Genomic DNA, 24,869 nt, shown 5'->3' on the forward strand with positions numbered 1-24,869 from the left:
TCGATTACATCTTTTTTTTTCCTTGCGAAAATCCAGTTCGATTACATCAGGTGGCACTGAATCGTGCCAGAACAAAATATAACATCCCTGGTGACAAATTCGCACACAAAATACCATGAGGATTAACCAAGACCATAACATCAGTAAAACTTAAAAATAAGAGAAATTTATTAGCCTCCCTTAGGAAAGACCATTCGCAGCCGAACCATAACAAACTGAGTATTATACATCTAATAATGGCCAGCTCTTCTGAGCATCCCCTTCTTCATATCTATCATATCGGGTCAAAAAAAGAGACTTTTTCCTCGACACATCCAGCAGAAACTACAAGCAATCTGGACCATGTCCCTCTGTTTCACATACTGAGTGAACACAGGACAACCGTAAACCGTTGCATACGTATTCTACCTAAAGTCCCCTCATATATGAGCGGAAGACGTGCTACAACCTATAGAACATGATAGCACATCAAAAACTTTCCTATTTTTCATGCCTCAGTAATACTATGTAACCTGCTCTCATGTCAGTTATACCTTTTCTATCCGTGTGAACTAGCTCTGCTTATCAGGACAATTAGCAAGGGGAACGGGAAATTCTCTACAAACTTCTAAAGTCAAGAGCGGAGACTTCTTCCATAGGAGCGTCAAGGTCTTGGTAACTGCAACCAGAGTAAGGAACAAGTTACAAGATAGTCGATGAATGAAAGGGTTCAGTACGACAATGAATTCATGATGACATTCTGCTCCAACGAGTAAACAAGTAATAAAACAGCAAAACATTCATCAAGTCTTTCAACCCCACAATCAGTTGCCACACGGCAAAGCTATAACATAGTGGGAATCTTTCATAGTTACAAAGTTGCATGCGAAACAAGCAAGCACAGATGAAAACCATGCTAAACATGGCATTAAAGTGAATGTGGCAGCCACGTAGTTATACGGCAATACACTAAATTCTGCATACCACGAAGCAATCTGACAAATATTTCAGTCTTTTTTGTCTCAGAAAAGAAGAAGATTTCAGAATCTTTTTACCTAACCCAAGGGGAAGTTGATGAGTAAAATTTGGCTGGTATGTCTACCACCAAAAGCAAACTAAATGTCATAAATTCTTGAGACAGAGTTGATTAGAGGGGTACTAACCTCCTGTAGATGCGACTGCCAAGCGGAAATGATGGGTACATGGGCAGCATTGGTCCCAGCACCGAAGGCTTCCTGTTTTGAGCAGAATCTGGTCCTGGAAGTCCTTTCTGAATCATCTGCATGGCCATCTCTGGAGGTGCAGGAACAAATGGACCATATGGGCTAAAAGAAGAAAACAAAGTACCCAGCTTTAGTAGACAGCCTGGATCTCTTAAGCGAGTAATTAGCTGACTTGCATTCGTAACCTACCCAGCACCAGGCACAGGTATTAGTACTAGTGAAGGTGCACACATGGGGAGAAGTGGAGCATGTGAACCCCATACACCAGAAGCATCAAACATCTGTTCATCCAGCCTTCGTCTCATTCTATCCTGAATGAGAAAGTATGATTATCAACAAAGACGTTAAACTGCAAAGCCAGCATGTTAAGAAGCATCACCTATTAGCTAGCAGAAATGAAACGATAAAATATAACTGGGTCAAAACAAACCCACTTCACCAACTAGATATGTAACTTTTACTGAGGTTCTATGCAAAGTAATTATTTTTTCTATTAACACGTGAATTCTTTAGCAGTAAACTTAAGGTGACTGGAAAAGTGAAAATTGACATTTTTTTAGTTTCCTTCTTCTAAAGGAAGAGTAAAGCATTAGTTTACAATAGGGTCAAACAAAAAAATTAAGAGGCAATTGTATTGTATGACAAGAAGAGTTATCAAAGGAATGAGCAGTTTGCTACAATGTACTGTACAGTATATCATGTAATACAGAGAAAGACTCTAGATCATGCAGTTCATATTAAGAGAATAGAGAAGCATCACATTTTTCTTGTCCTGCTGTAAAAAGAAGAAAACGGAAAGGCCAAGTAACAGGGACAAACTAAACGAGCCAAAGATTATTACAGGTACCGTTTGCTGCATAAGCGGTTTTCCTCCTGGAGCATCTGGATCACTGCATCAAAAAGAGAATAGAGAAGCATCACCTTTTTTGTTACTCCTGATTCAATGGTCTTTCAGTTGTGTACTTGTGTATGGGCTTACTTCATGTAATTTTGGAAATATATATCATTTTCAACTCTTGATGCCAAAGTAGAGACCAAATCAGGATGCTTGAGGTTCAGATGCTTGTGAACATACTCAGGAGCGTGAAAAAGTTTTTCGCATCCCTTGGCTCCACAACCATACTTACAGACGCACTTCTCATCCCGCATTTTTCTGACATAACGCTCTAGAACTTCAACAAGTGCTGCTTCAATTTTGTCCATGGCAGTCAATACAACTAGAGGATCCTGACCATTCATCAGTCTTTCTTCCCAAAAGGAATCCAGTTTCTTCTCCCAATCAGCAGCACTGATGTTTTCAGCCATACTGTCACTCTTGTTTTCAGCTCTCACATGGCGAAAACCTTTTGCATGTTTCATCTCAGACATGCCATAGTAATCAACACCATGGACACGCCACAGATAAGTAAGGAGAGTGTCTAGGAGCTCAACACCTTCAAGGCCCTTAACAGTATTTAAGCCCTGGACAATAACGACAGGCGCTATGGACCTAACATATGATTTATCAACATTTGATTTGCCATGATCACCAGTTAACAGGATGTTTTCCATAATATCCTTCTCTGAATCAAGTTTTTTCACCAAAGCAAGAGTTCGGCGTATGTCGGTGTGAATCCTTCGATGCTGTGAACTGATTGGATGAGCTTTAGGAGCAGCTGAAAGCAGTTCGATCTCTTTCTTGGGACCTCTTCCATGTTTTATTTTCTTTTCACCATAATCTGCATTATTCTCAGAGCTTCCATCGTTGCCTTCTCCTGATTTAATTGCTGCATCAGCAGTCACTCCAGGACCACTAGACCAAAGATCAAAATATCAAATTATCAGCAAAACTAACAAAATCACAATAATCATAATGACACAGATTATATAGAGTGCATCTCACAGGTCCAAAGTTCCATTCCGCAGGTCAAGGATCAAATTCCTCGCTACAGTCTTGCAAAAATCATTCCTCCTGAGTGAAGAAAATAAGACACACTAACGGTTAGCAATCAGCAACCAGAAAAACACTTATCAAAATGAACTATTATGGTCTCTTGTAAATGTGCTATACATAGGCTTTCTTTGAGAACAATGGGCAAGCAAACTTCTCACCTTCGGATAACTGATAACAATTTTGTTGGGTGGTACATGTCTTTCAACCTGCAATTAAAATTAAATCAAAATCAAGGAACCATCAAATCATGTAGTTAATATACTACAATTAACACCTCAACAAACAAAGGCTTTTAGCATACCAATCTTCATTCTTATTGAGATCAAAATAAGCACGTTTCTGAGTATTTATGTATTCTGTCCTGTATTCTTGGTACCTTGTAACCACAGAACAAACAATATCATGGGCGTGAGCTACAAGTAGAAGTTGTAACAGCTACCATTAAATCGAACCCAAGTTGTATTCTCTGGCATCGATTACCTGCATCCAGCTTGAGCTGGTGAAACATCATCCTCAAGAACTTGGATAAATTGTTTGTATGTCATTAATCCTAACCTAGAAACATTCAGAATAATATAAGTGGACATGCAAGTAGTCATCCATTAGGTTCAAATTAAAACGGAAAGAAAAGAAACTTAATAGAAGAAATGGAAGAACAGAACACCCACAGTACACGGGAATTAACAGCAATCAACAAGCAAGCAGATCAAACACATCCACCACTGGGCAAAGCTTACATACCTTTCAGTTTTATCTTGACCAATAGTGGCAGCACCATATCCTGAATAAGGCCTATCTGAAATAAGCAAGAAGTCATTTTTTGTGACACATTGTCAGGCAACACATGAAAGACCATGGGCTTTGTTTATTCATTAGTTTGTCTTCTTATCAAATAATACCAAATTAATCTGATCCTTTGCAGTTAGGAATCACACAAGTACTGATGTTAACTCGTGGTATCAAGTTAATAGGAACTCTACAAGAAATCCTATACTCTTATAAAGCAAAACCCCACTAGCACATGTGGCCTTTTCTCTTTCTATCCTCTTTCATATATGTCCCATGATGTAAAAGCTTAGTTTTTACTCCCTACAACTTTGTTTTTTTGTGTTATCATTTGAGCTCGCTCATCGATGTGGCAACTGAGTGTCATCCTGCCTATATACTACAGGTGCAAACAGATGGATAACTGGACGGGGAAGGAGAGATTCATTGGTAAATAAACCTGTAATGTTCTAATCATCATTTTTATATATCATGTCATACTATTCGTATTTTACAAATGCACGATGGCTTATGAAAGTTCTATTACAATTTATTAATATAGTCCTACCTCATCTAAAATTTATAAAAAAAATCTGTCAATACCATGCCACGTTATAAAGTAACTCATCCTATGTTTTGATTTTTCAGTTAACATTAACAGTTAACAAATAGCTCAATCTATTTAACATATCTTTCTGGTTTAAAGAATCATCACTCATTATTTCATAAACCACACTTTCTACTGCTAACCACAGTAATACATCTCCTCCAATACCCGCAGCAACGCGCGGGGTTTTCACCTAGTTTACCCTACAAAGGGTGCCAACAAGAAAATAAAGCCACTGATTACTGGAGATGTTTAACATTGATTCACTGAGAGGCACAACTCAAATTCTTTATTGATATATGTGGGTGCATTGTGCAATTGCATATCTAGGCAATTGAATCAGCCATCCGGTGCCCACCTATCTATGTGTTTAATCTATAACACGACGTAGACACGATCTCCAAAGCTGTTAATGTGATTGTGTCCCAACCAAATGCTCTGATCAATGCCCTCTGCTCTGATCAGCCATCCGGTGCCCACCTATGTTAAACAGATGAACAATGCCCAATTTTTCAGTTACAAAGTATTATTTAGAAGGCTGATAACTGGTGAGGACTTTCCACGAATAGCGACGCAGACTCGTCAACTTTATGCTAATATGGAAGAAGAGTGAGGGCTGGCAGCTTGAGACAGCACATCACACCAATGACCATCACACACTGCTGATGCCAATCAAACTCACACCGACATGAATTCCATGCACGATTGCGTGAATGAATTAGGCTGGATTCTGGACATACCTGGAGAGCAAGAACGACTGCAGGAACGGTTGCTCCTGCCTTCATTTCGCCCGCACTCGTTCCGGGAGCTGCGGAACACAATCCCCAAACACAAAAGGCGGAAACGAACTTCACTTCAGCATCATCGTATCAGCTTGGATTGGAAGTTGGAACCTACGTGAGCCTTAATGCACGAAAGGCAAACGAGGGCCTCACCTCCCGCGGCGAGACCGTTTGCGCGGCACGGGCGACGGCGACCTCGGTGGCGGGGAGCGCCTCTCCCAGCGGCGGCCTCCTCCCGCTCCTTTTCTGGGGCTGTCGTTTCTCCTTTTCCTACTCCCTCCACGCCGCGCGTCGTCGTCGCTCTCGTGGCGGACCACGGCAGCCAGCTCGGGGCGCGATGATCCGAGCGGGGGAGGGGAAGGGGGAGGTAGAGGGAGCTGCGGCGATGGTGACCTCCGCGTCGTCGAGCGGCGCTGACGACGCCGGTCCCCTCCCGCTCCGGGGCTGCTGCCGCTCTTCCTTGCGCTCCCTCGACGCGGCGCGTCGTGGTCGTTCTCGCGGCGGACCACAGCGTCTAGCTGGGGGCGCGATGATCCGAGCAGGGGAAGGGCAGGGCCAGGTGGAGGTAGCGGGAGCGGCGGCGACGGTGACCTCCGCCTCGTCGAGCGGCGCTGGCGCCGGTCCCCTCCCGCTCCGGGGCTGCCGCTCCTCCTTGCACTCCCTCGACGCGGCGCGTCGTGGTCGCTCTCGCGGCGGACGCGGACCACAGCGGCCAGCTCGGGGCGCGACGATCCGAGCGGGGTAGGGGGAGGTAGAGGGAGCGGCGTCGAGCGGCGCTGATGGCCGCGGCCCCCTCCGGCGCCGGGGCTGCCCCTCGTCCGCGGCGTCCTCTCGGCAGGCCGCGCGACGAAGCCCTCGAGGCGCTCGGGATGCGACGATCCCAGCGGGGGCGGGGGAGGGAGCAGCGCCTGGTCCTTCGGAGGCGCCGTAGTGGTGAGGGACCGGCCGAGCGCGCCGGCGGGAGAGCAGAGCGCGTGCTCCATTGGGGTGGGAGTACAAGGTGGTGGCGTCCAAGCGTCGGGACTCGGGAGCACGGAGCGGGGTTTGGTTAGGGTTTTGGGTTGGCTTGGCGGTTTAGAGGACGGAGGAGAGAAAAAGGGAGGAGAGGGTGGAAGAAGCGGGGCGACAACGTGGAGCAGTGGACGCGGGAGCGAACAGAACAGGGAGGCGAGGAGAGCGGCGGCGATCATTCATCAGTTTGTTCATCACTCATCAGGCACGCACGCCGCGGACGGAGGCGGTGCGTGCCGTGCCAGCCAGCTGTCGGCCTGGCGTGCCGAGGAAGGGAGGGCGGTTTGTACGTACAGGCAGCGCGTGGGTTAACGGGTCCTGGGCCGGCACACTTGCCCAAAACAAATTAAACAAGGTGTCCGCAACCACGAGCCGCATGGACACATTCGCACATCGCACAAGCGTCGAGTGCATCTGACAGACAGTAGGTAATAATGTCCGTGGTTTGTCACGAATTCACGATGCTGCTGCGTGGAAGGAGATCTGCTGCAGTCAGTGAAACGATTGCATGCTACTGTGTGGCACATGCAGCTTGTCAATGAACGAACAGCTACCTCAACCTGACACTTATCGGGTGATCGAGATACATGTACAAACGTCACTGCGTCAGGAGCTGCAGTTTTCATGTGCAGTCCAGTTCAGGCTTCAGAGCTCGCCAGCCTCCTCTTCAGGGACTCGTTCTCCTTCCGGAGCTTCATCACCTTCTGCTTCAGCGTCTCCACGTGCTGGATCGACACGGAATCCCTTTGCTGCTCCGCCTGCTTCATCCTCGTGATCCTCACTGCATCATGAACAAGGACAAGTTAAAGCCGCCAAGAAGCAATGCGCTGACAAGATCTAAGGCAATTTCAACTACTTTCTGAAGACCAAACAAGGGGTTGGCGTGGCGGTTCATATTTTCTGTCCCCTGTTCAGAACTCAAAGGCAAGCCCATGGAACGCTACTTAATAAGCATGTTGAGGACACAAATCATCTTTTTCTTTCCCTGTTTGAATTGGTACATGATGTCTGCTGTTTGCAGAAACTCATCTCCTTTTTTCAGTTGACCAGTTCAGCTTGAACTTACACTCGTTTTCTGCATTCTGAAGCTTCCTGTGCATGTCCTTTTTCTCCTCTTGTTCAACAGAAATCACATCCCTCAAATCCTGGATCTCATTTTTATCTGTACAAGAAACCAGGAAGAATTGCCATCAGGTGGGATAAGAATAAGAGACTCTATTCCAGAAGAAGGGCTAATCTTAAACGTAGAAGGGAAGTTAAGAACATTACACTGAGAATGCACATCAGCAGTAACCTGCTCCAACCTGCTACCTAACATGTCGATGTGAGCTTTATGGGCACTCAGCTCCAACTTCAGTTGCTTCATTGCAGCTTCATCTCTTGCTTGCTGAACAAGGGCGTGGCTGATTGCAGTGAAAGTCGGTAGCTCATTCAGTTTTCACAAAGCAACCAGCAGGAAAATATTGGCTGAATATGATTCCCTCAGCGGTCATATGCAGCCGCCCTCAAAAGATAGTTTCTTACCTGAGCTTGTTCTCCAGGGCATTGCTGTTCATTTCACTGCTGTGCTTAAGTTGCTCAGTCTCCCTCTTGTGCTCCTGCATTAAATTGACACATGCAGATTAATTTGTGGATTACCCAGACGCTTAGCTGTTAGGAGGCAATTTGTTACCTCTTCCATGGATAGCAATCTACTATTTGCCTTTTCCAGTTCTTCCTTCAGGCTTTGAGCTTCTGCGTGGAATTTCACCTGAATAGAATCAGTCAAATAAGAAATAATCCATAGTTTTATTAACAATCATAGGCACAGCATACTTAACAAAGAACATATAATAATAATAATACTTGATGACAACCCCAGACATCTCAAAGTCCTTGAACAGTTGAGACACACTGAGGTCCCATTATAATACATGTCCTTGTACTGGTTCCACATTTCCAGCAAAAGTAACAAAAAGTCAAGACCAAACTACAGAAGCATTTCGCAATCAACTAGACATCACCCATCAGGATATGTTAAAAATGCTTCCATGGAATGAAGACCCCTGTTCTCAATTAGATCATAGGTGAAAATGGCACCTGCTAGCCTTGAAATATGCAGTAGTACAATTTTACCACCTTATAAATGCACAAAGTAAGTAGCAACCTACCTGGTTGGTGAACTTGAATAAAGTTTCTGTGTATAGTCTTCTTAATCGCTCATTGTCTGCAGAGCATGAGAAGTTATCATTTCTTTCGATCTCAGGAAGAGAAGTAAATGATTAGCTACTGTATAATTTACAGTCTCTTAAAGCTTAAACTTGTAGAAACATCTGAAGTGGTTAACCTTTCTTAAGATCTGTAATATGTGATTCAAGAGCTTCACGCCTTTTGAACTCAGTGCTGCAGTTTACTCTTAAAGCCTGGACCTCCATAAGTGCATCTTTGTACCCCTGTTCAGAAAAAAAAAAAAAAAAGAACCGAAAGACAACACAAGACCAATAAGGACAGAAAATGCTAACGAGTACTACGAAACATATAACACAGGCCATCTTCCTTAGGTAATGTAAACTCGAACTGGACAGTTTGAAGCAAGTGAACTTCTGTATATCTACCAGCAAGGCAACCGCAACATGGTCCAAATACAACATCCAGTTAACAGGCAGACCAACAACACAATGCTACACTCTCTGAACAGGAAATCTTGTCAAACATGCCAATGTAACTGGAGGCACCCACTCTCCACTTGCAATCACTCGGTAATTTCATCGAGCACGCGCTGAACAGTGAGCACGCGCTACCTGAGTACAGACTGAGGTTCAACAAACGGTCACTAGAATTTCCAATTCTCGAACTGGTCACTGGTTCAACACGCGAACGAACCACCGATGATCTGAGCAGGCTAGCACAACGCAGAGCGCGATCATTCGAAACCAAACTGAAACGGATCGCGGATGGACCGCGAACGCGGTTCGCGGCCGGAGGACCGTAGTGTAAGTAGAACCGGGCAGTAAGGGGGTGCGGCGCGGTTGGTATCAAGTACCTGGGACACGCGATGGAAGTTCTGGAGCAGCGATTTCAGCTCCTCGTCCCCGGATGCCACCTCCATCGGCTCGCCTCCTCGCGTTGCTCGGCTCCGCCGCTCCGGTGGACGGTGGTGGTGCCAGGTCCGCACGGACGCGTCGGCGAGGCGCGAGGCGTGGTGGGGACAGGGAGGAAAGAATGACGTTAGGCTAACGTGATATGAAGTAACCGTAGGGTCTGTTTTGCAAAAAGAAATTGGCACCCCCAACGGCACGTGTCACCTTAGCAAAAGAGCCTACTGTAATACTCCCTCCGTTACTCAAAAAAATGACGTTCTGGCTCCTATACGCAAAGATGCAAAAAAACGTCGTTATGGGTCCAACTACGGTTTTGTGGACGCTAAAGCCCCTGCCCCATCGATCCATGCACCGTGAATTGATGACGGGACCGTTCGTTCCTCGATGCCGCAACAAACTCGATCTCCTCGATTCCCATCCGTGCCGTTGGCCGCTCGCTCGCTGCTCTCCACTCGCGCTTTAAAGCCTTCGTCGCTGCTGGCCACCGCTCGCACGCCATGGATCCAGCACATCGCCGCTCACGCTCGCCGCCGCTCGCGCTCGCCGCTCGCCGTGCCATGGATCCAGCGTCAGCGGACTCATTGTCGGAGGAGGTGGTGCCGGACTCCATCGTGGTGGTGCCGGACTCCATCACGCCGGAGTTGCAGCAGCCTTCGCCGGACTCGGAGATGGTGCCGGACTCCACGCCGGAGTCGCAGCAGCCTTCGCCGGACTCGGAGATGGTGCCGGACTCCATCGAGGTGGTGCCGGACTCCATCGAGATGGTGCCGGACTCGGAGATGGTGCCGGATTCCTTGCCGCCGGGCGCTTTTATATGCGGTAGATGTCATCTCGTCCATGAGGACCGCGAATCCTGGAACCGTGCGCACTCGCGGTTCTATCCATGCTCTCGCTGTGGTTTAGTGCACTGTGACTACGACGTCTTCGCGTTCCTGCATGGCCTCAAAGACTTCGACTGCAAGCTTTTCATTCCCGATGTCAACAATATCATGATGGAAGGCAATTGGTGGATTGTACTACCTCCACAGGTGCTCAAGATGATCGACGAGAAGAAGCGCGAGCTTGATGCAAAGAAGAAGCAAGATGTAGAACAACAACATTAAGGTACATGTCTCATTCGGCTAACAAAAGCTAACTAGCATGCAACAAAGACTAACATGCTTGCATCTTCTAGTTTGCTAACATGCTTGCATTTTCTAATTTGTTACAGGGAGACTAGCAATGCATTCAGCAAGCACAGAAGCTTCACAAGGGATATAAGTTGGCAGTCGATCTTCTCTTTCTAATTTATCTTTGTTCATGTGAGGGATCTTGAACTTGTTGCATCCTTTGACCTTCATAGCTTCAATGTAAACACTTTGTAGTGTTACAAAGATCCGGTTAGTAAGCTTTACCGAGTACTATATGAATGCCTACAAAACAAGTATGCAGCAAATGAATTAATGAGCAAATCTGTAGTTCAAGAAACAATGAAACATGTGTGCACAATTTGATCAAATTACCTGCTGAACTGCTGGAACTAGAGTTTCTAATGTTTTTGCATTCTTCTTGTATTGAATTGCTTGAATAGCTCGAAAAAAACCCAAGTCAAGAACGTTGAAATCCGGAGAATTGGGTGGTTGGCAAATTAGGCGAATATCAAATCCTTCTTGCTTAGCAGCCTCACAAAATTCCGGATCATCCAATTTCAAATGGGTAGGTGCATTATCTTGTTGAATGAATATTGGTTTGCCCACATCTTCTCTTGGCCATTTGGCATGAATGGCGGGCAAAACTTGGTTGATCATGAATTCTCTAATAACTTCTCTTGTGATCGAAGTTATGGGCTTCATAATCATGTCTCCACGGACACGGCCGGTTCTCTCATTTCCTCTCATAGCTAGCTCATATCGAACAAGTGGAAAACAACCAATCCTACCATCAAAAATACAATTCCCATCCCTAAATCTTGGCCGAGCAACAACACACAAGAACATGATCTTAAGGATGTAGTTCTTGTTCTTACAAGTCCGATAGGCATCCTCTCCATCGGGTAGCAAATAATACTTTTCAGATTTTTGATAGAGAAAGAACCACTTTTCATCAATGAACAAAAAGTCATACAAATCCTTAAACCTTGGATCAGCAAGCAAATCCCTCTTAACCATGTCAACACACCACTTTAATCTAGACGTCTTGTTAGCTTGAGTGAGATATGGTTTGATGCTACTAGAGTGGCGCCGAAGCAAACCTTTTTTCAAATACTTTATAATAGTACATTTGCTCATGTTAAGTTTAGCACATACATCTTCGATGGTCATTCTTTCCTTCAAAGGAATGTTACGCAATACTTCCAAATTAACAGGAGATGCCTTACGACCAACTCTACCCCTCTTACGACTACCAAGGTCAACCGGAATGTTATTTGCAAGTGCTATTTTACCTCGCTGCCACAGGCGCTGAACTGCACGTCTGTCATGACCAAACTGAGTAGCAACTTCTTTCGTATCATCCTTGCCTAGCTTTCCATTCTTGCTTCTTGCCAACAAAGCTTGGTAAACTTGCTTTCTCTCTTCTTCGGTCATGTCTTTCCTTCGTTGCCTAGCTGCTTGAACGGGGGCATGTTCTATTTATAGTAAAAAAAACAAGCATTAGTTGTCGGCAACATGTTCTATTTTTAGTGAAAAATGCAAGCACATGGAAAAAAATAACATGGGAATCGACTGCACATTCTAAATAACATGGGAAAAAATAAAAATGCAAAATTAATCTACCGGCTCTTCTAGTGTGGGTACGTACGAGCGAGGTTTTGTAGATAATGGGAATCAACTGCACCAAATTCATCTAGCGGCAAGTTTAAATCAAATCCTGTGACAAGTACAGTACGATTGAGAGGAAGAGATAGCACGGTAGCAAATGGATATGAGAAGAACAAGTACAGTACCGTTGTCATGCTCCAACGGAGGGTCGTTGAGCTCAAACGCAACGTCGCCACCGTTATCTTCGGGGTCGTCGAAAGCAAATCCAGCGTTGCCGTCGTCATCGTCTTCTAATCGAACGTTGAGATCAAACACAACATCAGCCATGTGATAGCTCAGTGAAGAAGTGAAGAAGTGGCATGAACAAGAAGAGCAGTGGAGTGAAGAAGTGGGGTGAAGAATAGAAGAGTGACGCTTTAATAGAAACTTAGGCAACCCAAACGTCATTTAATCTTGTTAATCCGAACAAAAAATTGACCAGACGCGCGAAAACAACGCGCCCAAACAACCTGTAGTGCGCCACGGCAAAATTTTCAGTGAAAACTTGTGGCCAGGGCGCGCCATGCGCCTCCCACGCGCGCCAGGCCAAAATTAGCGAAAACTGATTCTGGTACGCGCGCCATGCAGCGTAAACAGGCCATGCAAAAATGCGCCACTGGCAAAAAAAACAAATGCGCCCACCAGGCTTCGAACCGAGCACCTCGGCCTTAACACGTCGCTGCGCTAACCGTTTGAGCTAATGGATGTTCTCGTATAGCATGCACCCGCAAGTGTATTTAATAGGGTCAGTGAGGGAAAACTCTACCCTAATTAATCACTCCTTGGTATCCTAAATGTTGTCCTAAACGTCATTTTTTTTAGTAACGGAGGGAGTACTAGTTTCCTGGAAGGATATTTGAAATCACAGAAGAGGATGGGATTTTTTTTTTAATGTTTATGATGACAAGTCGACAATACCATTCGAAGATTTATGTTGTGTTTGGCGCCGCTTCAACTCTATCGGCACAGAAGTCGGAGCCAGAGTAGAAGCATCAAAATCATGGGTTCACCTCTGTACGTGGCTAGAGCCGGAGGAGAAGCACTCAAACCGTGGGTTCGCCTCCGTACGCCGTCAAAACGGCTCCGGCTCCTCTTCCACCGTCCCCAGAAGCACTCCTTCCGTTCAGGGCGTTTGGTGTGGCTCCAGCTTCTCACTAGTGCCAAAGTTGGAGCCAGAGCAGTGCCAAACAAGGCCTTAGTTCATCTCTAGTTGTTTTCTTGGCACTCAAATTTGAGTAGAAGGGACTCGTGAGTCATGACTAGGTGGTTGGGTATATGACAACGCCGCCAACCCAACCAATCTCACCGAATCAATTTAGGCATGCTCACTTTCTCGGTTCATGCAAACTGAAATTGGTAAAAGGGAAATGGCGTGGCCATGTTGAAATGTACTCCTAGAACGCTTATCCACATGAATGAAGAGCTACCAGTGCGTAGCAGGTCAGAGATGGCCATATCTTTTTTGACTCCATCGACAACTTTACATAAATTCTTGCCGTTGTGCTTTCAATCTAAATTCATGGTCAAAAGAACACATCTCAAATTGCGTGTTTATTCAACCCACACGAGGCCCTTCACAGTAGACAAAACTCTGAAACGTAGTTCCTTTATTGGCGTTCCATAAAGACTGCCGCACTGTACAAACTGTTTTACAGAACCTCCAGCTTCAGCTTCAAGGGCGTCTCATAATTGAGCTCTTGTGTGCCACCTAGACTTGCCGATGATCCTCCTAAGCGCTTCCGTGGCTTCATCCAGTGTTTCGACGCTGTGATCCACCTCAAAAGCTATCCTCTGGATGTTGAACTGCAAAACCCGCCCAAGAAAACTTTATGTTGTTCTGCCGTTAAGAAATAACCACTACCATGGCAGCACAACGCATAAGCTCATGATCTCAGAACTGGAAACAGAGACTTGAGGTGTTGAATCATGTAAAGATCTTCAGTAGGTTGTACCTGTGCACCATGTCGAACACGGATATCGATACCTTTACTATCCATTGAAATAACAGCTACATCGTCTACCTCTCCTTCATCAGTTGATAAAATTTCTTTCAGAGGCTTTGAGAACATTGAATTGAGTTCCTATTCAAAGGGCAATAGATGGAGCAGAGGAATCACTTCCAAATATAGTGCCTAAGATCAAATGAACTAGACATATTTATGGAACGCATTGCTCGTCAGGCTGTTCTCCGAGCAAATACTCATTAGCTTACCTTCAGATTGTGTTCCCCTCCATCCATTGCAATCTTGTCAGGTTGCAGAGCCTCATATTCATTCACATCTATCCAAGCAACGGTACCAAAACCTCCAATGAAATATATGTCACTGGAACAAAGTTCGCATGTAATTATCAGATCTATCAATGAATCTACAAAATAAGGGCAACACAGAGACAATTAATTATGTGAGGGTGTACTACTGATACTGCAAAATCTATGTAATCATAACAAACAAAATAAGTTAAACTTGTACAATCTTAGAATTCATTGCAACTCCACATTAGCAGGTAAAGGGCTAGAGAAATAGATCTGAATGAAAAGAGACCTCGTACAACTGAACCACGAATTGTATAGTATTAAAAGGACTAGTTCCCTTGATTGTTGCAAGATTACTCTTGATTAGTTTTTCTCATTTACTAAATCCAATGAGGAAAGACAAAACTACAGATTGATCATGCAAACTGGCCAAGTATAGCTGCTTCGCCTTGTAAAGTTGTAAGTGAACTCAAACAGTAAACTAATTAGCTGCAAATCTTGTGTACTTTGTTTTAGAAAATAATTGCTTTTATCACAACCAGACAAGCAAGAAGAAAATGCATCTTACATAGAAACACCAATGCCCATGAAATCTCAAAGAACGCTAATATGAAAAGTTGAGAAAATAGTTCTCATTAATGCAAATTCAGGAACTACCTTATTGTGTGCATTCTGTAGTAGTAAAAGTTACCCCACTGTTGGGATGCCCACTGCTGGTGCTTTGAAACATACTGCTGATGAGCCCATTCCTGATACAGATTTATTAATTCTATTCAAGAATTAACCAAATATCTGAAGGGAAGAATATCCAAGGCTTGCACATGAAAATAGTTGCCTCCTCAGTATTCTTATAGAGCTCCTGGCCAAGTTCTTTACATCATATACCTAGTTACCTACCTCATAGGAAACGGAACTCCAACTCCCAGATGCTTAACTCATGTTCATGAGTCTTTTACCCCCATTTCTTTTGGCTGGTTTTCAGTTAGGGTGAGAAGGGCGGGCCTAGTGCAAGCGGTAGTCTTACCGCCTGTGACCGGAAGGTCCCGGGTGAGTCGCGGTCTCCTCGCATTGCACAGGCGAGGGTAAGGCTTGCCATTGACACCCTTCCCCAGTTAGGGTGACTCCTATTGGTCAGTACTGATAAGGATTGGTAAACAGAAGTAGGCAAAAAAATTAACTGCAACTTTAACTTTGGCATGTCTTAAGCTGAAGGCAGGTTCAAATAAGTGTCTTGTCTTTGAGTTTATTTTGTTCATTCCATGTATGAGCATCATATAGCCTCCTGGGCCAGCAGGGGTTAGCTTTCTGCAGTACATAGTTCACATATGAAAGAAATAATAGCAATATGGCACACATGTCCAGAAATAGCTTCATAAGTGTAAATATCAAACACAAAATTTACTGAATCGGGTGACATGGCATGGTATTCAGGAAAAGAGATCATGTTAGTAATTTTAGTGCAAACCTGTTGTTCAGCGGGCAACGGAATGACATCACCAAAGATAGTTACTCGTGCATTTGATAGTCCACTCCATCCAGGTACCTAAGAAAGGTAAGAGCATTTTAGTACAAAATCAACAGAGACATTTCAAGAGCTGATTATATAGTATAGCCGAATGTCATTTACCTGTACAACAAGGGTGCATCTTGGGTCTGCCAACAAATTTCTTGTGTGGATGGCTAGCGGGGATAATGAGAAGATTGGGTCTTCATGACAAAAATGCAAAAATAAATAAATAAATATAGCAATGAAACTTGGTAGATACAAGATGTGATATTAAAATTACTTACGGCCAAAAGGGTCAGGTGCAAAATCTACCAGAGAACCAAATGGGTATTCTTCACGGCGGTGATGCATCCGAGACATGACAGTGCACAGATGAGCAAACCTTGCCTGGTTTCAAAAAAGAAACATGAACATAGTCATTACAAGTTCCTTCTCATATCCATATTTGATTGTTTACCTCTTTCTATCTCAGATACAACTAAACCAAACACAAGAGAGCGTAAACATACCTGTTCCATGAGGTTGCGAACGGCCAAAGCTGGTGGTGGTAAATCATGAACAGCGGTTGCACTGTGCACACCACCTGAAATAGGTGTTCTGAATAGACCAGTCCTAGAGCCACCAGTGTGACTCCCACCACTTCCAGAAGTGCCAGCATCATCATGTTTAGTGGTATCCATGTCATTGCTTCCGCGTAGAGTTACATTATTCTTTCAATATTACAAACAGGAAGAGAGCAATAATCAATCTTGGAGAGCTCATAAAAAATTCAAATTATACAGAGCAATAACAATTAACCAAATGTAACACGGTACCCAAAGGGTAAGAGCTTATGAAAGAAAAACATTTCCCAATCAAAAAATAAGAAGCATGGAGGTTTATGAGTGAGCTGGTGAACATTGCCATAGTTCATTGTCTCAGCACACACTTCATTGTAATTGCTTGTAATTACTGTGACGTTGTTGTGTCTCTTATAGTCTTGACTTTTCAGGCATCAAAACACAAACAACAAAGAAAAGAGCACGTGCTTACAGTCATAGTATTACTTTGACATAGTTGTGAGGTTTCTCCAGGAAGCTAAAGAGCTTCAACTGTTCAAATAAAACCACCGGTAGATGTAGGAGGGAAGGTTCAAGGGTAAGAAGACACAAACTTACAAAGGCATATGGATTTCAATATTTACAAAGTCATCTAGAGAAAGGTCAATCCACCATCCAGAATCAGCCCACCAGGAATTCTTTTGCCAAAGATAAAGGCCAAATATGAACAAATAAAGTGACAGAAGACTGCATAAAAGTGCAGCGCAAAACTCCATCCCAACTGTGGTGCATGCAAGCTCATGACGTCATTCATTAACTAGCTTAAATTTTAATAAATATAAATCTAACTGAACACCATGCAATATTATGTAGAGGTCATTATTAGTGAACCTGGCAGAAGTTACCTGACACCATTCATTAGCTAGCTTTAGAACAACACAGTAGTAACAATAATTTCTGTCTTTGTCAAAAGTTACCAACTTAATTAGTGAACCTGGTTACATCATCATATACTAAAAGGTCATTATTATAATAAACTGTTTTTGCCAAGTTAGTCATGTGTCAGCAATTGGTGCTTCTTGAAGGCAACTTCCTCCCAGACTATACTCTCTCCAGTTGATTAAACAATCTGAAGTTCTGTCAAGTTCGACGGGCAATTTGAATTTTCAAATGGGAACATAACGTATATATGTCAAAATAATAGTTTCAATTGTTCTTCTGACGGAAGCTCCTTATTATCATAGCAGTTGAACTGTCGCAAACTCCGTACAACCCAAGTACAACATGTCAGGTACAGAATCGCACGTATTGGATCTCCAATAACATATCATACATCAGCGAGTACCTCTAGTACTGGAAAACTTTCCGCCTGGCCAGCCGTGTCATCGGCAGGGTCCAGGGACCCGCCTCCCCCTGCCGCAGCGAGCAGGCGGCCGCCGCGTCGGGGCGGAGCGCGCAGCCAGCGCGTAGAGATGGCGAGGGCGGAGGGGCTCCTGCGGGGCCCGGGGAACGCGGCGGAGGCTCGGCGGAGCGGCAGGGACAGGGACGGCGACGCGTCTCCGGCGACCCCCGGCGGCGAGAGCACGGAGGAGCGCGCTGCTAGAGCTTCCATAAGTGGAAGGGAAAAGGCAGGAGTGGAAAGTGAGAGCGAGAGCGACCGGGTGAATGTGGTGTCTACCTGTGATTATCTGGGCCATCCTGTCAGCAGCTCGGGCCCGGCGGCACCTGAACAAGAAGATGCCACTCCCAGCTTGCCAACCGGCCCACTTCCGATCAGGCCCAAGAGAATCAGAAAGCCTACCTCTCTGGTGACTGGCCCATCCTGGGTTAACTAGGAAACAATGTATAAGTAGCAAGAGGATTGGGAGAGAAAGGACATGAACAGAAGATGTAAAACTTGAATTCAGTTTTAATCATTCCTAGTAGCTTATTCTTGAATCTGTTCTTCTTGTATTCTGCTTAGCTTCGGCACCTTGGGTGCTAACACCTGGTATCAGACGTCTCGTTCCAATCCTGGCCAAATCCGCACCACCGCCACCCCCTCTTTCGCCGCCCCCAAATCACCACCACCACTACACCCAGCTCAATCGCGCTCGCGGCGCCATGGAGCCGTCCTTGAAGCAAATCCTCGACGCGCTCAACGACTGTTTCGATGACTTCGACCGCCGTCTCGACGACCGCGACCGCGCCTTCACCGACCACACCGGCTCCGTCGACTCCCGTTTCGCCACCCTAGAAACCTCCATCTCCACCCAAGCTCTCGGACTCGAGACGCGCTTGGAGGGGATCGAGTCGCGGCTTCCGGATCCGGTGTCTGCGTCCGTCGAACAGCGCCTCGCCTCCCTCGAAGCCTCCTTCGTCGTCGGTCCCGGCCACCGCCACACCACTCTGGAGCCTAGCACCGACGTGCCCGTCAAGCCAGAGTTCGATCCACGGGCGGTTGCGCTCGAGAAGGTCTCGGCGGATCTAGCAGCGTGGCGCCCAGGCGTAGACGGCGTCCTGGACGACATCCAGAAGGACGTCCAGAAAGCTGGTGAAGACCCTCGACCGCCAGGTGTTCGACGATTCGTCTCACCGGCCAGTCGCTCTTCATTCACCACCGGCGGTGACGGCGTTGGCCTCGGCAGCCGGTCTGCATGCCACACCGCCCAACAGGCACCGTGTCGACCTCAATCCACGGGATGCTGGGTCCAGAGTTGTCACGACTTGGACCCATGTCCCGGCCAATGGTATGCTTCCTGAACATCAATCTCGTATTTTTGTACCTAACTTTCGCCCGTCTCCTGCCGTCATTCCTCCGCGTCCGGCACCTGATCCAGTTCACCATCCACCTTCTCATCTGTTTCACCCCCCTCTGCTACCCCATCCGAATTTTCATCATAGACCCCTCCATCTCCACAATTCCCCTCCTATACCAATAGTTTACCCTCCCTACCCCAAGCCCAACTGCCCCAATCAGCTCACTGGCCGGCTTCCTAAACTTCCCTTTCCAACGTTCGATGGCATCAACCCGAAATGTTGGCGCTCCCTCTGTGAGAAGTATTTCCTCACGTATGATGTCGATCCCTCTATCTGGATTGGTTTGGTTGAACATTATATGGAAGGACCAGCAGCCATTTGGTACCAATCTATCGCCCCACAACTACCCTCGACCACTTGGGACTCCTTCTGCCAATTGCTTCACGAATGCTTCGATCGTGATCAGCATGAGCATCTCCTTCGCCAAATGTTCAGTATCCGCCAACAGACCTATGTCATAGCTTATGTCACGGCTTTTTCCCAGTTAGTCGATCAGCTCATTTCCTATTCTCCTAATGCTGACCCACTATTTTTCACTCAGTGTTTCATTGATGGACTTCGTTTCGACATTAGAGCCATAATTCTAGTTCAGCGTCCCCAAAATTTCGATGCTACTGTAACAGAACCGACCAATTATACGAAATTAAGTAAGAAAATCATTCGCCAGAGCAGACGATTTAGCAAACTTAAGCCCATATAACCCGGTAGTCTGTGAAATCATGAAGGATTTCAAACCAACTTCCATTCCAGCCAAGATCGTAATAAGTTTAGCGGTCACCATCACATATTACATAAAAGTTTGCATCTCAGATACATCAGAGTTTAAACATAGTTATTACAAAACAAGTTCGAATAAAAGTAGCGGAAACCATTTGTTCAAACCACACACACACTCACATGGAGTTCAAATACAGTGCCAGCGAATGATCATCTCCAACAAAAGCATCAGACGAGACGTAAGGAATGACCATGCCCATGGTCCTAAGCATCACCCATCGCAGGATAAAGGCAGTTGATACAGTAGCCGTAATACATCTGCCCATCTGCAACAAGTGGGAATAAAACCCTGAGTACGAGAAGGTACTCAGCTAGACTTACCCGACATAACCGAAAATAAGTGACATCAAGGATTATGAAGGGCTTTATAGTAGGGTAGCTGACTCATTTGCACAAAGAAGCATTTTTAGCATTTCAAGACCCTTTTCAAAAGCATTATTGTCAAGTTAATTGTTATTAACCTATCGACTAGATTTGCACCTATACTAGAGCAAACATGTGATTAAGCAGATAATGATAACCAATGATCATTAAACAACTTCCATACTGTCATATTCATTATAACTGTCCAAGTGTTCCATAAACATTTACTACGATGAAGTCACTCAAGTCAAGTGCTCACTGTCCAGGAGCGATGGCGATTCGAATCGATTCCTAACCAGCTGGTGATTTATTCCTTACACAAACCTCACTCACCCGCTAAAGTGAGATATTGATCACCGAGTCAACTATCTAGGAATCTTGAGTTTGCCAGGAACCACATGTACCCGAGGGCCGACCGACTGCACTTTGGTCTTATCATCTCGCCCTCGTATCCTACCACACCTGCTCTGGCACAGTGCGCTGCGGGCAATCTACTCGGCCCGAATAATCTCCCAGCTTCGCGGTCGGAAGGTACTTTATCTGGCCAGCTAAATGTAAGGCATGCGTTCAACATGACTCGAGGCCCAACAACGGTCGGTCCTTAATCGACATAGACGGAAAGCACTACAGTCCAAAACTCTACAAGTCTCTGTCCGGTCTCAACTTCATTTAACACTTAGTTATACCATGACTTCATAGTCATCCAAGCAGATCCAGGTAACCACCTATAGCTCGCAGGTGACAGGAAATCACCCGACTTCTACCAGTCTAAGCCAGCTAAGCATTGACTCGACTGCAGATACCAGGGTAACAAGGATATAGTATAACAAAGGTAAACAAGGTATAATGCAACAACGGTTGCAAACAACTCCTGAATGTAATGCATCAATTAAAGTAAAGCATTTAATTAATAACTACAAACCGGGAGAAAATGCTCCGGGGCTTGCCTCTCTCGAAGGAGCTCGAGCAGTGATCGGGGCACTCTGGAAGTTCCTCAACGTCCTCCTCGTTGGCTTCGGGCACTTCCTGCGGCTGCACCTCGAGCTGCTCCTCGGGCTCCTCGGGTATGACGACTGGGTTCTCGGTTTGTGATCCTGTATGATGCAATGTGCGTAAGTGCTTATGCAATCGGTGCATCGGATGAGATGAATACAAGGGATATGCTTGAATGCAAGGTAGTCAACATCATCCAAGAACATATACTACAAGCACATGTCATCTACTGCATTCTCTTCTACTACTAATATTCTAAATCAACACATCTTATTAAATGCTTCAAAGATACACCAAAGCTTTACTAATTTCTTAATCACACAAAAAGCGACACTTAATTAAACCCTAATTAATAATAATAGGTTTGAATAGTAACATCTATTTTTATTGCTTAGAAAAATCTTAGAAAATTACCACAGCACAGTACTACCCTAAATAGTCTACTATCAGATTTTCATGGTATTTGAATGAGTGGATTAGCCTACACAAAAATAACAAGCTATGGCATGATTATGAACATGAAAATACTTTGTACTGCGAAAAGTGTCAAACAACAGAGTTAGCATTTTTCCTATGTTCTTCATAGCATACAATTACTGTACAAAAATTATCACATGCATGTTTTATACAAAGTTTGCTCTCTAGCTAAAATAACAAAAATCGGCCATTAAAGGTACTTGAACTACACCTCAAAAATTTTCTACAGTACATGCATGACACATATTTTTCCTAGGAAGTACATTACATAAGAAGATTAACAAACTTGGAATCATATTTTTCTGAAGCCCATAGATTTTTCTACACATTTTTCAAGTTATCAGCAATATCCATGATTAAATAAAGTCCTACAGAAAAGTATCCCAAAAATGACATGCAATAATTTTTCCAAGTAGATCTAGTGATAAGGAACCTAGCAAAATTTATTCTAATAGATTTGGAGCCAAAAGGAGTACACAAACATTTTCCAAAGCATTTAAATAGAATTCTGAAAAATCAATTTTGAAATCCTTTTAAACTTCATGCTCAAATCTGCTAGATCCACCCGGTTATTCACCCAAAACCCACACCAGAGAGACAGACAGGCGGGACCCAGCGGGTCAACTGGCCCACTGGCCAGCCACCCGGGGCCTTCGCCAGCCATTGCGGCTGGGCCCCGCGGGTCAGCGACCCAGGGGCAGGGGAGGTGCTCCGCCGGCGGTGAGCCCTTCCGTGGCACGGGGGGGTGCCAGCATGCTCAACACATGGAGCCGCACCGACTGGCAGACCAGAGCTGGCCCGACGGCATGGGGGTCCGCGCGGCCACGGCGACATGCTCGCCGGAGAGGAAGGAGGCGCCACGTTCAGCCCTCACCTCGACAACGACAGCCTCTGGCGAGCGCAAACGACGGAGGTCGATGAGGTGGAACTACTGGCGGCGCGAATTGGGGGATGGCGCGGTGGTGCAGGAGCTCGACGCCGGCGGAGCATGTCGGTGAGCTCGGCAGCTTGGGCGCGGCTGCTGCTGCTGCGAAGCGAGAGGCAGGGAGGCAGGTGAAGTGAAGTGGCAGAGTGGGGTGGCGTGCGCGCGCTCGGACCGCTTTGAAGGCGGGGCACGGCTGCTCGGAGCAGGCACCGCCCCTCGCCGCCGGTGTATGGGCACCGCGTGGCGGCCGGGCAGGCGGGGAAGGCGGGCGCGGCTGCGCGCGGGAGCGGCTGCGGCGTGGGCCTGGGCCGGCGAAGCGCTGCTGGCCAGGGCGAAACGCGCGGCAGGCAGGGACGCGGGCCAGGCCGGCTTCGGCCGTGGGCCGGGAAGCTGAGCGGCGGCCTGCTAAGCGAAATGAAATTCTTTTCTTTTTATTTCTCAAATAAATAGAATTAAATTCCCATTTTTGTGCCATTTAAAAGCATTTTCACAAATTGGTGTAAAAATGAAATTTATTCCATTTTTCAATATCTACAACTTTGATTTTATGACCAAAGCCAAATTCTTGATAGATTTTGAATGCTAAAATTAAAGTCAATTTTAACTCAAAACCTTAGTTTTGGGGCTTTATTTTTAAAGCAAAATTTTGAAATAATTTGAATACAAACTTTGCTCTAAGAATTGAACTAAATAATCCTAGATGATTTACAAGCATAACCAAACAAGTTCTACTAACCTAGCACGCAAAATCAGGGCAAAACAACTCTAACAAGTGTATGCAACATTCAGGTTTCACAACATGTTTCATATGTTTCGAAGCAGTGTTTCAGTTGTTATTTACATGATTAGGCATGTATGATTAGGATGCTTTATGATGCATGATTTGCAGTGCCTAAATGCTGGCATAACACCGGGGTGTTACAGCTGTTGTTCGTCTCGCTTTACTACAGGAAGATGTGGGCACGGCTCCTAGTCTGTGAGCCCCGCGTGGAGGTGATTGGTCGGCTGCTTTTCGTCCATGACTACCAGCAGCCGCAGCGTCTCCCCTGCCGCTGCTCCTGCCTCCACCACAGGCTGACAAGCCGGTGACCCTAGTTGCTGCTGCTCCGACTGGGGCAACTGCTCAGACCACCAATCAAACCATGGTGGCTGTCAAGGCGTATCGGCAGGCCTTGGGTCTGTGTTTCAAATGCAACGCCAAGTGGAGTAAGGATCATGTCTGTGCTCCCAAGGTCCTACATGCAGTCGATGCTCTCTAGGAGTCCATTTCTTCAGAAGATTCGTTGGCTGATTCTGTTGAAGAGTTTCCATATCCGGAGCAATGTTGCTTAGCTCTCTCCAAATCTACATTGTCTGGTGTGCCAACTACCCGCTCCATCTGCTTCATCGGCTTGTTGCAATCCATACCAGTGCAGATTCTAGTCAATTTCGGCAGTTCATCATCTTTTGTGAATCAAGCCTTGGTTTCTCGCTTGATAGGTGTGGTTTTAGTCCCAGTGTCTACTTCTATCTTGGTTGCTGGTGGGAGTCAGCTCACCACCTCAGCAGTCCTGCTTCAAGTCCCTTGGTCAGTTGGTGATTCCTCCTTTCAGTCTGACTTCAGGGTGCTGAAAGCTCTAGTTTGGTTTTAGTGAATTGATAAAACCCTAAGTGCTAACCTAGTTTATCAAGTGATCATGAGATAGGTAGCACACTTCAAGTAGAGAAGCTAATGAAGATCATAACATGACAAATGGTGATGGCATGGCGATGATCAAGGGCTTAAACTTGAAATAAAGAAAGAGAAAAACAAAAAGCTCAAGGCAAAGGTATAAACCATAGGAGCTATTTTGTTTTGGTGATCAAGACACTTAGAGAGTGTGATCATATTTAGGTTTGATAGCCGTACTATTAAGAGGAGTGAAACTCGTATCAAAATACGGTTATCAAAGTGCCACTAGATGCTCTAACTCATTGCATATGCATTTAGGATCTAGTGGAGTGCTAACACCCTTAAAAATATTTGTAAAAATATGCTAACACATGTGCATAAGGTGATACACTTGGTGGTTAGCACATTTGAGCAAGGGTGGAGAAGT

The 24,869-nt window shown here is 45.4% G+C and overlaps 3 protein-coding genes and 1 pseudogene across 3 annotated transcripts; all 4 read right to left on the minus strand.

The window, feature by feature from the left end:
• Window positions 1-249: 249 nt before the first annotated feature.
• Window positions 250-6,671, minus strand: LOC136462729 (serrate RNA effector molecule-like). The gene is made up of 12 exons (XM_066461783.1): window positions 5,443-6,671; window positions 5,248-5,315; window positions 3,877-3,931; window positions 3,616-3,690; window positions 3,437-3,511; window positions 3,294-3,341; window positions 3,085-3,153; window positions 2,182-2,994; window positions 2,044-2,092; window positions 1,392-1,513; window positions 1,143-1,304; window positions 250-658 (listed from the first exon to the last, which is right to left on the minus strand). The coding sequence occupies exons 1-12, from the start codon at window positions 6,477-6,479 to the stop codon at window positions 598-600; spliced, it is 2,634 nt and encodes an 877-aa protein (XP_066317880.1). The 5' UTR covers window positions 6,480-6,671; the 3' UTR covers window positions 250-597.
• Window positions 6,672-6,724: 53 nt separating this feature from the next.
• Window positions 6,725-9,472, minus strand: LOC136462728 (protein At-4/1). Its single transcript, XM_066461782.1, has 8 exons — window positions 9,323-9,472; window positions 8,627-8,732; window positions 8,451-8,506; window positions 7,973-8,050; window positions 7,825-7,898; window positions 7,570-7,703; window positions 7,367-7,462; window positions 6,725-7,081 (listed from the first exon to the last, which is right to left on the minus strand). Exons 1-8 carry the CDS (start codon window positions 9,386-9,388, stop codon window positions 6,939-6,941), a joined length of 753 nt encoding a protein of 250 aa, XP_066317879.1. The 5' UTR covers window positions 9,389-9,472; the 3' UTR covers window positions 6,725-6,938.
• A 2,017-nt stretch (window positions 9,473-11,489) lies between these two features.
• On the minus strand, window positions 11,490-12,445 carry LOC136465182 (uncharacterized; annotated as a pseudogene).
• Window positions 12,446-13,691: 1,246 nt separating this feature from the next.
• LOC136462730 (uncharacterized) lies at window positions 13,692-18,129 on the minus strand. Its single transcript, XM_066461784.1, has 9 exons — window positions 17,803-18,129; window positions 16,428-16,628; window positions 16,203-16,305; window positions 16,039-16,118; window positions 15,877-15,954; window positions 15,069-15,160; window positions 14,370-14,481; window positions 14,110-14,238; window positions 13,692-13,960 (listed from the first exon to the last, which is right to left on the minus strand). The coding sequence occupies exons 1-9, from the start codon at window positions 18,067-18,069 to the stop codon at window positions 13,841-13,843; spliced, it is 1,182 nt and encodes a 393-aa protein (XP_066317881.1). The 5' UTR covers window positions 18,070-18,129; the 3' UTR covers window positions 13,692-13,840.
• Between the last annotated feature and the right edge of the window lie 6,740 nt (window positions 18,130-24,869).

This window comes from Miscanthus floridulus, chromosome 7, assembly GCF_019320115.1.
Source record: "Miscanthus floridulus cultivar M001 chromosome 7, ASM1932011v1, whole genome shotgun sequence".
In the NCBI taxonomy this organism is placed as follows: Eukaryota; Viridiplantae; Streptophyta; class Magnoliopsida; order Poales; family Poaceae; genus Miscanthus; species Miscanthus floridulus.